Source organism: Syngnathoides biaculeatus, chromosome 15 (genome assembly GCF_019802595.1).
Source record: "Syngnathoides biaculeatus isolate LvHL_M chromosome 15, ASM1980259v1, whole genome shotgun sequence".
NCBI lineage: Eukaryota > Metazoa > Chordata > Actinopteri > Syngnathiformes > Syngnathidae > Syngnathoides > Syngnathoides biaculeatus.
The window spans coordinates 8,870,977-8,888,530 of NC_084654.1; the positions used below are offsets into that span (position 1 = coordinate 8,870,977).

At 41.5% G+C, this 17,554-nt stretch overlaps 1 protein-coding gene across 4 annotated transcripts in view; it reads right to left on the reverse strand.

Annotated features, from left to right (window-relative positions):
* Positions 1-3,473: 3,473 nt before the first annotated feature.
* The window catches only part of LOC133512938 (peroxidasin), a 62,787-nt gene continuing 48,706 nt past the window's right edge, over positions 3,474-17,554 (reverse strand). For all 4 annotated transcript variants that reach the window (XM_061843040.1, XM_061843039.1, XM_061843041.1 and 1 more), the window contains 9 exons: positions 16,641-16,798; positions 14,796-15,802; positions 14,184-14,680; positions 13,952-14,086; positions 12,502-12,710; positions 8,468-8,579; positions 8,219-8,351; positions 7,668-7,781; positions 3,474-5,688 (listed from right to left, as the gene is read on the reverse strand). In XM_061843040.1, the coding sequence (XP_061699024.1) occupies positions 5,554-5,688; positions 7,668-7,781; positions 8,219-8,351; positions 8,468-8,579; positions 12,502-12,710; positions 13,952-14,086; positions 14,184-14,680; positions 14,796-15,802; positions 16,641-16,798 (2,500 nt within the window). In that variant the 3' untranslated portion in view covers positions 3,474-5,553. The remainder of the gene's footprint in view (positions 5,689-7,667; positions 7,782-8,218; positions 8,352-8,467; positions 8,580-12,501; positions 12,711-13,951; positions 14,087-14,183; positions 14,681-14,795; positions 15,803-16,640; positions 16,799-17,554) is intronic.

A 17,554-nucleotide genomic window follows, 5' to 3' on the forward strand; every position in this document is an offset into this window, starting at 1 on the left:
ATTTGCTAATAATTTTCAAACTATATTCAACTGACTATATTGCAAAGTAAAGATATTTAATGTTCAAACTGATGAAGCAGCCACGGGGAGAACATGCAAACTCCACACAGGTGGAGCCGGGTTCGAGCCCTGGACCTCAGAACTGTGAGGCACATGTGCTAAATCCTAAATAACAAAAATAATTATTAAAAATTAAGAACTCCAATAGAGGTTAAGCTAACCGTTAGCTTGGTTGGCACTTACAATGTAGTTGAAATTCATTTCATTTTTTTCATGTGAAAAATGACTTGATGGACATGTTACACAACCAATCAACACAACTGGTTGCTTTTTATTTCTGTTCGGCAACAGCGCAAGCTTCAGCTTGCTTCCTGATTGGCTATCTATCCTTTACACGTCACAATCCCAAAGTCCATTTCCGAATTTGCGATCGTAAATACTGCCAATAAAACATTTACGATTGTCTTCTGAGCAGAAAGGCTCTCAACACACCCCACACCACATGGTAATTCATTAAGATAATCTTTTGGAGACATCTGCTAACCTTTCCCGGGCTTGAACGATGCAAGTAGACCTGATTGTTGGTATCCTACTATTTGTGTCCCACTAGATGCTTTAATTTTCCCCATTAGTTTCACTTTGCTTACTATGTGCAAATATGCAAAAGGAACAAGAAAGGACTGTACTGTACACTGTGCTTAATTTCACAGATGAGAAGCACAGCTTGTCTGACATCAAAAGGGGAGAGCAAATTGACGTGACTTAACAAGCCCCCCCACCCGTCCCAAACTAGAAAACTCCAAAACAAAATAGTTTAATATACTAGATAGTCCAAATAGCGGTGGTAAGTCGACAGACTGCGTCCTTTTGCATCTGTGATTGTGTAAATACTGTACGAGTTTTAGTGTGTGGGCTTGTTTGTCATGCTGGAACGCTTCCTTCATTACATTTCTCTCCCACACTCCGCTGCACTCCTGGGATATAAGAGCCATTTTGCCTCTGCGGGACACCACTTTCCTCTCTCTTTCATCCTCTTCGCTCTGGAAACGAGTATGACTTTCCACCTGCAAGGCAAAATACATTCCGCAAGGTCATAGCAAAAGAAATCCCAATTGGTGAAATGAAATTCCCAAATGTGACGAGTGGGAAGGATTCGGCTCTAGAGGAACATTTACAGTTGTTGCACATTTTTTTTTTTTTGCTCCAGTAGTCGGACTGTCTTGAGATTTGATGTTAAACATCACCTGCAACTGTGATGGATGGACTTTTACAATCTGTACAGCACACCATGTTTTGATCCCACTGAGTAAGGGAGGTCCCTTATTGTGGGGGTGATAATGTCTTTTCCTGCTTGGTAAAGAGTTGGAGGATTTTGTCTGTGACTGGAAACCTAATTTCCGGCTTGTTTTCACTCCAGGATCTCTATCAAGTCAAAGTAAATGGGGCGGTATGTTAGTGTCAGGTTGAAGGTTTGGAACAGAAACAGATACCAGAAAATGAGCAACATATGCAGCTGGGCCTGAGCGTGGTTGGAGAGTTTCTGAGAAATTGCGACGATACAAGCCGTTGAAACCCCAAGGTGCATTACTTTGCATGATGCAGTCATACTTTCTCCTCTTATGTAAAAGAGAACTTTGGTGCACCGAAACAAAAAGATGAACATAGTTTCATTAAATTTCCTTTGGGCAGCGTGGTTGTGGCCTAGTGGTTATCCATTCCCATGCATTTGTGGCCTTTGCAGTATTTATTTTTTTTAATCTTCCAAAGCAGCAATTCTGCATATCAAGAATTTGGATGCTGTCATCCTCAAAGGAATGTCCCTTTTTCTCGAGATCTGAATAAACTGCTGATTCTGGACCTGAACAAACCTCCCATCGATGCTGTGCCATGCGTCTGTGCAGTGGCTTATTCTTTCCAATATGATGGTCACTGCATCATGTAAAGAACGTTGCAGTGTTTGCTTCTCGGGATTTTGTCCTTGGGGTGAAACTTTTTTTCTGAGGCCTTTAGTAAGTACGTATTATGTGAATGTGGATGTTATGTTTGGAGAAAATCCTTCTGAGTTTTTCCTGACAAGCCTGCCATGTGACTACACGTGATTCCGTCTCCTGTTCCTGTCTTCAGGCTTGGGTGTAGTGGCCCTTTTTTTTTTCTTTTTCTTGGCGGATTTGACAAAAGTCCACTTTGGATAGGATGTCTTTCCTTTGAGGACATCATCATCTATATTCTGGAAGGGCAGAACAGCTGGTTTGAAAAGGGTGTAAAACAAGACACCTCCAGGGCTCTACACCAACGTTTGCACTCGTATCACTACTGCAACCAAATGAAAAAGTCGCCTATGATCTGGTGGTACTCTTTTCTGAGGAGGTCAAATCAAATAAAATTCACAATGAAAACACGCCCTCTTGTGCAGGAGAAAATCCAACTTCCAATCATGAAAACATGCACTCAAACAAATGCCACAAGTTGGATTGTTTGATCACACAAGCCAAAAACAAAAGATCGCAGTTAAACTAGATAAACTGTCTTGAAACAGAAGTTTGAGTTATCACCTATCGTCTACCTATAACAAATTCCTGACATGAAATGGGACCTCACGGGCTGCTTTCCCACAAGATGAGTGAACAATTGATTGGGATGCAGGACGGTCGTTTCACTAATCACAGGCAACAACTAAATGTTAGTATTGATCACTTCTAGGAAACAAAACCACCGACGCATAAATAGAGAAACTCCACACCTAAAATTTGAAAACTGAAAAAGCCTTTTGGATTAAATGTCTGAACAGTCCAGTTGTCTTGATTGAACCTTTGTGGATTACCATGAAATGGATGAGTGACAACCTACATAGACACAAATGGGGTGACGCCATAGACTGGTTTCCTCACCCTGAGCTTTTCAGGCAAATTCCTTGTCAGTGTTGCATCCTTACAAACTGATGCCAGATCGAGGTCTTACTTCATCAGATACCCAGAAGCTGTAGGGAGGGCATACATCAGGGGTGTCAAACTCATTTTTGGCAAGGGTCACATTGTAGTTACAATCTGAGGGCCGTTATGACTGTGAAACCACAGAAATCCTTAATCGCCTCTTCATATTTACTCGCAAAAATTACGAACTAGTTTTGGAATCAGAAATCAAGGGTAATGTTTCAACCATTATTCATGTTTGCTAACACAAAAATGGGAACAATATCTATATATGACAATTTGGCACAGATTCTCACAACAATCATGGATGTTGACAGCTGATTTAACTTTGTGGGCCACATAGAATCATGAGGCGGGCCGGATCTGGCCCCCGGACCCCGAGTTTGAGACTCGTGGCATACACGCGTGTGAAGACCATATGAAGACCATCTGCAGGAAACACACAGACATTGGATTAACCTGTGATCTACTTTTTCCAGATTTTAATTCTGAATACAATTCATCAATCAGAATCAACTAATTAATTATGGCGCAGTGTTAGGATCTGGGACATGCAACCTTCAGCATTGTAGAGCAACTTCCCTAGACTTGTAGGTGCTCAGAAGAACCAACAACAATTGTGTATGTATGTAAAACAAACTTATTTTTTTTAATTATTATTATTACTATTGAGGCATACAATACAGTGCAAACGATTCTTTGGCAAACATACAATACAAATGTCATGATAGAAACGAGTATAGCCACATTGACCACCTGTAAAGGGACAGTGTTGGTAAGGCATGTTCAGTCTTGCAGAGCAGTGCATTCCGTTGAATGAGTTAAGAGGGGGAAAGGGCAAGTTCTCGTAAAGACGACTACTGAAACACATTTCCCAAGGTAACAGAGACCTCACAGCGCTACAGCACATAACCTTGGAAATGGGGCCAAATTGCATTTGGCTGTTAATGAGCTAAGGACACATTCAAGATTATTGTCCAGGAATATTCATGAGAACACTACATTCAGTAAAACGGACAAACAGTGGAGCCATTTTAGACTACATAATGGAGTACTTTCTGGTGCAGACTAGGAGAGCTGTAAACACACAGTTTAATGTAAAAACCTGTCTTGAATGGAACATTCCAGACAGTATTATTTTGGTTTAGTGACAGATGCTTGCTCAGGACGTTACCGCATAATGAAAACAATGGAGGGGAACACTGCGGCTGCTTCAACACAATACAGGAAGACAAAAAAACATGACTTGTGTTACACAAATGAGCCATTGCATTGAATCTCAGTTGTTTATGTACATGATGTGTCCGAGCAGTGTCGGGTTGCATGCAAAAACGCTACACGTGAAATGTGCTTTGATTGTCTGTATCCAAATGTTCAGCAGCCTTCCCCGACATTACTTCCCACCTCTCATATGGCTTCCATTAGAGCGGAATGAGGGTCGGAGGGTTAAAGAAACGTGCTCTGCAGCGTGCTACATGACGTAACGCCATGCTAAACATTTGGCAATGAAACAAGCACGGCAAATCTTTCTAAATGCCTCAGTACTAAATAGGACCCTCAAAAGGGTGAAGACACTCGTGAAATGAAGCCAAGATCAAATATTTCATGTCAATTTTTGAAAAAACAAACAAAAAAAAAAAATATATATATGTGGATGTTTGACAATAGAATGTATCCAATCCAGTGCTGCAGGTCCATTGAAGGCAAAAAAAAAAGTCAACAGTAATTATTGCAGTCCTTCAATTGGGTGTGAATGTGTGTGTACTATAAGATGATAAATTTTGTATTGGCAGATATAGTACAACTAAGAAAACCTCACCTAGAACTAGGTTTCATAGATACCTTCTAGATGTTCCTCACTAACAATTTCATTTCGCAGACTGAGCACAACACTGGGACAGACATGATGTCACAACATGACAGTACTCAGAAAAGGCCGGCACAGACATTTAGGAGCACAAATCAGTAGACATTTTTTTTTTTTTTACATCAAAATATTCATAGGGCTTCACATTATGTTCATTTGAATTAAAGAAAAAAAAATGTTATAACATGACATGAAAGCACCTTAGGTTAAAAGATGATCTAACTATTTATAAAACCTCTTACGTTGTATAAAATGATCTCATTTGTGATTCAGCATTAAAAAAAGGCAGATAAGTGGATATAGGTTGCTTTGCATACAAATGACAATACTTTGAAGGTACAGGTATTTAGTGATTAATTCATTCATATGGGGTAAAATAGCACCAGTTTTCAGCATCTCTAACCTGAGAAAACACTGGCCGGGCTCCTCTCAATCTACTTCCCTTTCCCGCAGGCTGATGGCAACTTGCCCTGTGATTTGACACCAAGATGGGGCAAACACAGAGACTAAATTGTTGCACTGGGGAGGCCTCAGGGAGGAGAGATGAATCCATTTAGTGCCAGAGGAGGCAACGATCCAAAAATAACAAATCATGACCCTCTCCCCTGATCCAAAAAAAACAAAAAAAAGAATACAAAAGAACAAAAGGGTGTACAAGGCAACTGGTGGTCACAGACGCCTTCAAGAGTCTCCTCCTCTCGGTGGAACTCTGAGTGTTTCAGAAAAGAGTGTGTGATTGGCAGGAGGTCCTGAGGATTATTCATGGCTGCTGTCTGCTTTTTGCAACTTGGCGACATCCAAGCACAAGGGGCAGCAGCCGCCTTTTAGCTTGACAGGCTCTCTGCACTGGGCTGGCGGGCAAGACTCCACAAAGCAGGTGACTCTGGCGTCCTGGGGGAACAAAGAAGGGGCAAACGAGTTAGTTACTTTATTAGATTAGAGCGGATTGAAAAGTTCCCTGTTGTTACAATTAGGAACTCCAGCCGAAAGCAGAATAATAGGGCGACCATCAAAACAAGTACAGATCCATCAGTACTACACTAGAAAAACGCAAATCTTACCTTGTGATTTGATTGTATAGCCACTGAAAACATCTTAATGTACTTATTTTAAGACCGTTTTGACTTCATTCTAAATTTCCAGTCAGACAAAAGCGTTTTAACAATCTCTTATATTAAGAATAATAAGACAATTCATTCTCGTTCCACTGGCAGATTTTTGCCACTTGAAACACATTTGTCTCTAAAATAAGTGAAGAAAAATCTAGCAATGAAACTAGTTTTGATTTATTTTCTAACACTCCTAAAATTAGATCTTGATTTCACTCAATTTAGAAAAAAGTAAAAACTGTCTGTTTTCACGAGAAGGAAAATACATTCAATACCTAAGATTTGAGGTAAAAAGTAGGTAAAAGGAAGTAAAAGGAAGGAAGTAAAAACTTCAACAGAACATGCGGGCAATTGCTTCAGACACTTGAACAAATTTTGTGAGAGTTTACCTTTAGGCCTGCTACAAACAAGTGGTGCGTGCAAATGTGACTGAATGAAAACTGCAGTTGTCGACTCATTGCCATACAACAAGCAATTGAGCATCGCATGTCTACAGATGTGCTCCAATAGAAAATCTGTATGGGGTTTGAAGCTCTGCATACAAAGAAAATAATGGCCCACTATACTGTATCATTTTTTTCATTGAATAATGAAATAATAATAAAGAATAATAAAACATGGCACTATTGTTAGGAAAGAAGCAGATTGCCACAAAGAGAGGGAATGAGCAACAATAAATGTGTGTCGGCTTCTTTATACTGGCACGCGCAGAGACCGTGCTGACATGACTCCGGCTCTCTCATGCTAGTCTTCTTTTATATTCCAACGCGACACACGTGGGCAGTTTTGAAAATGTGCTGCAGTTCTTTTCCAAGAATGGCTGGTACAGCAATCCCTCTCTATTTCGCGCTTCACCTATTGCGGCTTGTTTTTTGTGTAAAAAAAAGAAAGTTAGATCGCCTCTTTGGAGCTGATTAGATGGGGATCATTGAAGCCCCACCCAGCTTTTCTTTTCGGCAAGCAAAGGATGGTTTGAAAAAAATTCAAAAGCGTGCAACAATATGGTACGAGTTGTCGAGTTTAGCAATTGTGTTGACGGTGTTATGTCCTTGTACAGGGTGTTGGATTAAATGGATTAATTGTACATAAAGTTATCTCATATTTGCTCTCTCGTTTTGCTTTTAATACTCTTTTGCCATGCTTATATTGACTAGCGTTTGCTTATGGTCGTGTTGTTTATTGACTCATGGTTTCCTTCATTTATCATGTTTGCTGCGTTTTTTTATGTTTCGGACCGCCCTAAGGAAATAAAAAAGACAATTTGTGGAGATGTGGCCGGAATGGGTTGGAGATCGTGAGAGAGAGACATTCCACATTCTCACGAGCAAAAGTTCCTCTTGTCGAGGAGGGAGTCTCACACCGGCGAAACTGAAGTGACATCACAAATATTCAGAAATGACATTTGTGTGTAGATGGTGGATATGTAAAATAGATCAAGCCACCAGTGTTCAAGGAGTATGAAATGGGCTATAACGTCAGCAATGGCAACCTCTACCACCTCCAGGAACAACTCATTGGATCCATACGATTCCTATAATTCTCTATTTTGAGTTCAAAGCATCAAATTTCACCAAAAGGAGTCTGATTTGCATGTATGCATTTCGAGGGGCTTTTGGTAAAGATCGATTGCCCCATTCACCAACTTTAATAAACTTCCCTTTCCTTATGAATTGAAGTATAACACTTTTTACGTGCACATACATGTAGGGCTAAATGTCCATGTCATTATCTGGTTGTTTCCTGAGCACATGTTGAACCTACTTTGCATTCACACTGTGTGCACAGGTCGTGTTTCCATCGGTCTCCATTTGTCCGTTCACGCCCGTTACTGTCAGTGCAGTCAGTCTTGCTCAGACGGGCTTCGAGTCTTTTAATCTGAAAATATGAAAAGACAAACGGCGGACTGAAAGGCTGTTGTTTCTACATCTACGTCTATATAAACATGGATATTCTAATGCTGACATTTGTGTTGTTTTTTTTTGATTGACTCTTCCCAAAGGTTAGATTTTCTTCCTTTCTGAGTGTGATTTTATGCGCCGTTATGTCAAGTGATTGTGTTCTGACAGGTACAGAGCAGACTTCATATTTCAGGGACACAAATGCTCAAAATGCATGGAAGTAAAAGTTCATGAATTAAAAAAAATGAAAGAAAAGGTTATAAATGCAGCCACATACAACTTCATCATAATGTCATCATAAATGTATGCAAAGTACAAAGATGCAATGATCATATGCCATACAACTCCTACTGTGACCAGTATACTGCACTGAAAGTGTATAATGGCAAATTATGTATGGATTTAGGAATTTACCTGTTTGCGTAAACTTGTGATTGTCTTTTGCATGTCAGAGACAAAGTCCTGGAATTCGCTAACTGGGGGATCAGTGCTTTTTTTGGAGGTCAGAGTAACATTCACAAAGCTTTTTCTGGCTTCTTGCATGAGACTGCAAAAGACAAAGAAAATCAACAGCAAAACTCAAACACCACTGTATGCACATGGAAACTGAATGGATATTAAATGCCCCATTTTTGCTACAAATGATTTTCAACGGCGTGTCACCTGTTTTTTTTTATGCTGTCGGCAGGTCTGGTGTCTTGGTAACTGTGATCAGCTGACCTGCGCCCTCTAAAGTGGTAGGACAGCGCATTGAACTGACCTTTGGTCCTGCAGTCTGGCAGTGTCAAAAACAACAAAACAATGTGGTTCACCTTGTGTGCATAACAGCATGGCTTCAATGTTATTTTGTTAAGTAAGCCTTTATACAGCTGGTATGACTACAAGTCCAACAAACAAAGGTCATCCAGCAAGCTCATCCTTCCATCCCTCCATTCATTTTACAAATCCATCCATTTTCTAAGCCGCTGATCCTCATAAAGGATGCGGGAGTGCTGGAGCCAATTCCAGCTATCTTTGGTCAGGATGCGGAATGCCAGCCAATCGGAGGGCACATATAAACAATCATTCGCACTCACATTCATTTCTACGGGCAATTTAGAGTCCCTAATTAACCTACCATTCATGTTTTTGGGAAGTGGGAGGAAACTGGTGTGCCCAGAGAACACCCACAAAGGTACAGGGAAAACATGCAAACTCCACAAAGGCGGGGCAGGGACTTTAACCCTCATCCTCAGAATTGCTAGGCAGACTCTCTAACCAGTAGTCCAAGTGACGCCTTTTTCAAGATCATAAATCTGCATTTTAAAACCTTGCGATCACGCAGAGAAGGTCAAACTGAGACTTTCTGCAACTATTGTGAGAGCAATACTTTGATCAATTGCTGAATTTGTAGATTTGTGCTAACGAATGAAGAAATTCTCCCCAATATTTTATGTCCGATCATTATTTAAAGTACCACTGAAAACTACATATAACATTATTCACTTCAATGTCTATACGAAAAAAAAAAATGAGCAGAGAGCGTGTCATTCATGCGCAAGTTGCGGAAGTCTCACTCAGCATCCCAGTGGCAGTCATATTGCCTGCAACGTCATTTACAGATGTCACACTAAGACAGTCGCCATTGAGAAGACACTGTGCCACCTGCCATGGGAGACAAATGGGAGATTTTCAGATTTTTCTGATGCCCCTTCTGACACGGAAGCTCTTTTCGAAGAAGAGAACATCTCACAATCCATTGAAGTGACCTGGGTAATATTATCCCATCGTTTCGGGCCACATTTAGATGATATGCGGATCACTTCTAACTAACAACACACTCCCCGACAGACGGACGAGGAACCAGATGAAATATTCAAAACGACAGGCCTATAATTGTGTATGTAGCATACTCAGGAGGACCCATGGCGGGCAAAGTAACTACTTCAGGGGTGCCCAGACACCGGTGGCCGGTGAGGGGGGGGGGAGGTCCTTTCTCCTCTCCATACGCGGCCAAACCACCTCCCCGCCTGATCCACCTCCGCATCAGGGATAACGCAGTGGCCGCCGGCAAAGGACAACAATGTCGCCACTGAGGCGAACGACAACAACGCCACGGCCGCACACATTGACACATTTAGCACCCTTGATTTACGTACTTTATGACGTTATTGTGACGCGGAGCTTTTGTTACGTGGACGGAGCTTTTCAAGATTCCTGCCTTTAAAGAAGTTGTTTGAGTTTGTTGACTATACGTCGTTTGGCTAGTTAGCTCGTGTTACACACTACTAAACTGTCTTTGTACTTCCCTTTTATTGTTTTGTATTGTATTGTGTGTGTTTGATTAAATTGTCTTAAACGCAATACAAGTGCTTTGTTATATGTTGCCGGTTTGAGCAAGGAGATTTATTCCAAATTCACACGTAACGTATGCTATAAACTGAGACGAATTAGTCCCCCACAACTATTTTTTTTTTTAATAGCTCTATACACACCTACCTGTCATTTAGAAACCTCAAAGCTCTCATCCTTTGCAACTGTGCAATCCATTTTTCACAACGAACCGGGTGTTTTGGAAAAGTATGAAGAGGGAATTCATCCTCCTGAGTGTTTGAGGAAAATCCAGCAATACGAGCAGGCATTTTGGCTAACACGATGATAAAAACAAGTAATTTTTCGGTGGTACTATAAGTGTAAACCAATATAAACACTCGACCCCGCTACTGTAAAAAACGTCACTCCCTGGTTCTCTACCAACACAAATGCCTCGACAGGATTTTCATTGCGGAGATGCAAAAATGTCTATATGACAACATCATGACGTGTTTTGAAAAAAGGGATGGGTCCATTCCGGCGGCCTTTGTTTAAAATTAAAAACATACTAAAAATCCCGCTTTACGTGTCAGTAGCACTTTAAAGAATAGCAGTCAAAAATTCAGACAGTACAAAAGTTATGAAATGACTTGGATCTTTCATATTTTCTATACCACATCCTCATTAAGGTCACAAGTAGGGACAGACAGATTATCGGCATGGTTGATGATCAGCAGATACACCCATTACAATGGTGATGATAACAATGGACCGCGCTAATGTATTTTATTGGCGCGGAAAGAACAAAAATAGGAAAAACGTGTTGTCACCAGTGTTCGGGACTGGGCTGTCAATTCAATAAGCGCTTTAGGAATGTTCACATATTTTTAATTACAATACAGCTCGCTAGCAGACAATATGATGTTAAGTACTCTAGCAAACTAGTGCCGCTAGCACTAACATTTGTACGTAAACATGTTGGGGTCCTGCCCAATCACGCTCTTAATACTGGTTCGCCCACTTGAATAAGTGCTGACAACGGCCCATAAGTATTTTGATAATGCCAAGCAGGGAAGGTGACGCACCAATTAGAATGCTATTGGTCAAGGTGTGCAAGAGTAGTCATTGATTGGTCACGCTGTATGGAAGATATCTTTCCCACCAAAAAATTAAGACATGCTCGATTTTTATCGATGACAGAGCTAAATCTTTAGTTTGGATTCTGTCACACTACCAGATGTATTATTGGTGCAGAATAAATATTTCGAGCTTGATCCGGGAACTCTGGTCCGATAGCTAATCAGGCCAATATATGGGCGGGCTAATATCCTGTTGTGTGTTGTGTTAATTTATTATTCCCTCCACTGTTTGTCTCTGGGAATCTGGTAATATGCAACTACAATAAGATCTACAGTATATGTAAAATATATAGTGCATACAACACAGGAAACCACGACTATTACAATCACCACATCACTTTGTCTGCAGTATGTAACACAAACATCATGGTGCCATGCATGCTGTGCACACTCAATTCACGGTGACCAGTGATGAAGACCATCAATAGAGGCATGATAATAAACCTGAGGAAGGGAGTTCCATTATTTGTACAGTACAGCCCTTTCATGTACCAAACAACATTTTGCACAAGACTATCAGGAAAAACAAGACTTCCTGTCATGTGCTGATGCCAAAATACATTTTAGGAAAAGGACACTACCGTACAGATACATTGTTTTCTAGGTGAGACTCAACAAATGAAATTATGTTTTTTTCGTTTTGTTTTGAAAAGCATCTGGCTTAATAAATTACAGCTCATGAGTTAATTTTGTTCCATGACCAAGCTTGTAAATCAATATACTCCTTTATTAAATCAAGTTTCCGCATTGAAATTGACTAATGCCTTTGGTATGTTCTAGCTACCCTAAAAAAAGTTTTAAAAATGTAAAATACAAAACATTAATAAAACATGAAAAAAAAATAATGAAATGAACTGCTTTGATAAAGTTCAGTTGAGCCTGAGTACATTCGTAAGCATTTCAGGACCTGGAGATGGTCTCCCAATTCACTTTAGTGGTGGCATATCTGAAGCTCGCTTGTTAGTCATATTTTGGTTTGCAACAAAATGCAGAAAAACAAAACCCCCCAAACTCCAACAAGTAAGTTAAGACACACTACAATGGACACCTGCATATGAGAAGTACGGCGCCCTATTTGCAATCCCCCCCCAAATTGTATTCAAATTACTTTTTAGGGGGTGTCAATGCTCATTGGGTTTGATCCCCGCTTAATCAAAAACGTGAACAAATTTCCCAGTGCAATTATAATGGGCCTCAATTATCAGCAGATTTTTGCTATTTGCAATCCCTATCCCATGTGGATAGAGGCGGTCCATACCATCTTACCTTCACAGCAGTCTTGCCACATGCGCAGATCGATCTGTGCAATGTTGTCACAGTTGCTGTAGCCATGCGGAACCTCTGCCACCCTGAAGACATCACGCTGCACACGTGTGATGTTATCTCCGTTGTCACACAGCACCCGAGATAGAGAGGCCTGCTTCAGCTGAGTTAGCTGGGCAGGTGTAAACACCCCAGGGTTTTCATACCAGAACCTGCATGTTACAAAGATTTGCCAGATTCAGAAGTAATAAGGGCTTAAGGGCTGTTTCTACCAAACAGAACTATTTCATCCTGTCTCTACCAAGCAGTACGGTTCAGTCCGCTTGGCATTTTTAATTTCCAATGTTTACGTGGTAAATGTCTCATAGCTGATCCATATTGAGCCAGACTTCAACCTAGGTTTGACACAATAGCATGCTATGGTAGCTTGTAGGCAAAGGCACTGTAATTGATTGATCATTAAAATTATGATCAATAGTGAGGAACTGATTGACACACTCCTCTAGGCAAGATTAGTCTGCTTAATTTGATACCGTACTTTTTTTTATGCTGTGAAAATATTTTTTTTAAATAAATAAGTCAAGAAATGGTGATTTCTTGCCTGTTATCAAATTTGAGGCCCTCCATGCCATGAGGGTCAGCCGCCTATTGCAGCAGGTTTGGCATCCCTTTTATTTCTTAGATTCCGTCTATATTCAAAACACCTCAATTAGTATTTTAATCAAAGATGTTTGAGAATATCAACTAGGATAACCTACAAACACGAGGAGCTACTGCCATGCAGCTGACAAGCAGTCAGCCAGCGTCCCCTTGATGAAGAATGAATAAATCCTGGAGTGAAAATGGAAAGGATTAAGAGCTAGTGCTAAAGTGAAGTGAACAAAGGAAGAGAAAAGAATGGGGCAGGAGATTTGAACTCTTTCATTACACTGATCTTTACAGACATCAGGCAACAAATGCAAGCACTGTTATGCACGCTGGGTTCATAAAATTTAAATTTCAGCATCACAGGGCCCTCATATTGGTCAGGAGGGACTTCAGTCTCATGATTACTGAAGATGTAGACCATGCAATGGGAGGGAATAAAACTATGGACCTCCAGCAAACAGCCTATAGGGCTCTTAATCTCTCCCTCCTCTGAGGAATCTAACCATAACTTCAAACACGTTGGGACCAGCAACAGGCTGTGCATGAAACAGCAGGCAACCAACATAACTGACAGTTTTTTCTGAAGACATAGTTCAGGCACTGCAGGAGCGTTTCAATGGCACTAACTGTTTTTTTATTTCCTTCCAAGGTTTATTTGCAATAAAAAAACATTCTACATAATTACTCAAATTTACAAATTTTTATAATTGCGTTTGTGTGTTTTTTTTTATTTATACCATTTTAATACAGCAGCAGTTGTTTTTCAAAGTGCTGGAGGAATAAGGTTGAGTTGAGTTATCAGTACCTGTCTCCATCCCGAAGGCGTTTGAACTGAGAAGCCAGCAGACACATCAGGGTGGGCCCTAATCTACTGCCAGGAACCAGGTCTTCAGCCATTAAGGCAGGGAACAAGTCGATGTTTAGAGGAGTGCCATAAAGCCTACCACACAGAACATATTTTTTGGGTGACTTAATCCACCGTGTATTCAAAATTCAATTCAAAATTAACTGAGACCTGCGAATAACTTGGAAATTACCTCTGTAGCTTCTCTCTGACATTGTTATTCTTAATCTCGTTCTTCAAATCCTCAAAGGTCTGAGCAGATGTCAGGTTACAATAAGTCCTGTAATCATTATATGGCGGAATCCCGTGATCTCTTCCTCGTTGTATGTTCATGGCTGCCAAGTCCAAGGCCACAGCGTGGACCATAGAAAATAACCTCTCAGTCAGCTCTGTATTGAGTAACTGCGAGGAGACCCGCATTTTACCCGCGACGCCAAAGAGCCCGCGGAGCAGTGGGTCAATGCCACCCTCGTTCACGATGCGAAAGGGTGAGAAGAAGGCCCGATGCAGGGAGATGTGACCCTGGGTGATGGGCTGGAAGTCCTCATCTAACCTGTAGAGTATCGGGTTAATGAGGGTGTGCCCAAAGCGGAATGCCGCAGTGGCGAAAGCATTGAGGATACCCGCATTAATATTGGGGTCATAACCTGTGTACGGCCCCATCATCTTCATGCCTGCCTCGCCTAGAATCTGGAATACAGAGAGAATGATGATTATCTGTAGCACTGGTACCAGCCTTCTGTTTTCAACTAAAAAAGCCAAGCAACAGGTGTAAAATGGAAAAGCATAGGAGAAGAATCTTTACCTTTGGCAACCAGTGACTATATGTGATGTGTTGCATCTGGGCCCCCACTATCTTCCTGGCCTCATGGTAGATGGTGTCCCCATCCCAATGGGGGTTCAGCCTGAGTAACTCTGTGGCTACCCGGTTGTGTTCCCTGAACCACACTGTGTGCATGGCGGTCAGTCCCAGCTGTTCATTGGCACGGTGGTCTCCAGCCAAGAAGCAGGGAATCGGACTCTCATTCTCATCCCTCATACACTCAGTGGGCGGTCCTGTCGCAAAGGGCAGCAGTGGCTTCCCTGTACGTTGGATAATTCCCTGCCGTAGCAAACCGCGTTGGCTGGCTAAATCGCGGATCTCCTCAGATTCATGTCGTGAACTACCATAGACGTTTGATGCATCGATGTAAGCAGTGAGCTGGTTAATTTGCTCTCTTGGAAACACACTGTTCATGAGTAGAGAGGTCATCCCACTACCACACACAGGGCTGGAACGGACAAAGAACATGCAGCGTGCACCACTTCTCAGCTGCCGTGGATCGTTGGGAGGGAACTGGATGGGGAAGCATGGCGGGTCATTAGTGCAGACCTGAGTGCACAGCTGTCCATCAGAGAACCGTGACTGGCTGAGGGCCGCCACAGTTGAGTCCAAGTCATGATCCAGAAACTGACCCCACTGCATCAGCATATGAGTGTAGTGCTCATCAGGAGTGATGGACTCTGTTCCAATCATAGTGGTGGACACCAACCTCGGCAGAGGCAGCCTGTAGCCATTGTGTGCCTGCTCAGTGGCTCCCCTTGGTAGATTAAAGCCGTTATCATAGACTGATTTCAGGAGTCGTTCGAATGGAGTAAGTGAAGCGCCCCACATGGAGTGCTGCAGGTTGTTGCAAGTGCCATCATGAGTGCGGTACTTCTGGTGAAAGCAAATGTCAGAACAGTTGTTGATGCGGCGGTGGGCTGTGCAGCCGGACAAGTTGGCGATCACTTCCAGGAAGTGCGGGGACACCAGGTCGTTGTAGCGAAACTCTGCAAGAACATAAAACAAAATGTGTAAAGATGAGATTAAAGATTGCAATTTTACCTAATGGACTGATAATTGGTAAAAATTAACAATTGTAATGTATTTTTAAATAATTAAATATCTGCTCTGAAATGTTTTGATTATGCACATTCTATAGTGACCTCTGAGGAGTAAAATTTTATTGGCCAGTCAATACCAAGTCTGTCATTATTGTAGTTGCCCTTGCCTTGGTTAAGAGAAGGCAGTGCATAGTTTCAAAGCTTATCCACAGACAAACACATTGGCATTAGTGTTTTTGATTCAATTACTGCAAGATTTGCTACAAGGGGACACTGGGATGTGTGTGGTATGTTCTGAATATTTTATAAGGCACCATTAGACTGGCCAAGCTTTGTGAATGACACATCCCGAACCAAGAGAAATACTTGACCATAAAGAATCAACAAGAACAAAAAGCATCTTTCCAAGATTAATGGTAGCCTTGACATCACATGCAATCAAATTTGTGGATTGAAAAGAACTGTTGTTTTGCTTAGCATATTTAGTTTTCCTAAATGAAGTGTGACCTTGCACTTTTGTGTTGCTTGGCAGTAATCCGGGAAAAAGTGCCGCTCTTTCACAGAATGTTTGCGAGTTAATGTGTTTTGAGTTTGAATGCAGGTTTGGGTGTGTGTGCTTATGTGTTCCTTGTTCATGTCATGTTCTAAGTCAGCTGGGATACACCCCAGCTTCCCAGTGACCTGAACCAGGATAAGCAGTAAAAAGTAATGGATGTGTCAAATATGAAAAATGTAGCACAGATTCAGAATTGCCACAGTTTATTTATATACGAATTAGCCTCACCAGTGCCGTTGGTGTCAACCATGAGACCCTGGTTGACATGATTCTGGATGAGAAGGAGAGTCTGCTCAAAGATCTCGCCAGCACGAGCCTGCTCCACTGTGTAAGGGTCACGTGGATAACGAAAAAGGGCAAGAAGCTCTCCTGGGGTGCGAGGCTGACTAGAGGCATAGGAAGATGTTGGAGAGACAGAAGGAGTGAATTAAGAAAAACGTAAACAACCAAATATTTCAGGTGCGGTAGTTTTCTTTCTAAATTAATTTCAGCCTTGTGAAAGAAAATGACCTGGAAAATGACAAGACTTTGGAGTTGAACATCATACTGTAGATGTAAAATAGATACATACACATGTGAATGACAAAAAACATGATGTTGCATGTCCTGCAGCTAATACATAACTTCCAGAGCTGGAATTGAGGGTGGTGATTAAGGTTTAGGTTATCAGTCACTGCGATTTGACGGGCGTGTATGTGCCCGCACGCCATTGCACTCCCAAATCTGCAGTCAAGCACAAATAATTACACGCGTAAAATTTGTTACGAGTAGAAAGACATAGATATTGAAAGATTATTTGGTGTAGTCTTGACCGATGTTCCGTCGAAGATGTGCCATTGCCCACTTGTCGCACACTCTCAGTGCACATGAAAACTGATCCAGTGCAGTGAACCACAGACTGATATTTATTTTTTTTTTTTTTTTTCGACACAGAAGCACACGGTCTCTGCTCAGCCTACTTATACTTCCTAGTTTACCTGACAGTCCCCCCCTTCACTCTTAAAGGGGTACGCTCATAATTACAAACAAAACACACACCTGCAACTTTATATCTGCGGGAGTCACTGGTGGACCACACCTGTAACTTTATAGCTGCGGGCGTGGCTGACCACACCCGTTTTTCCAAATGTGAGTGACTGTGT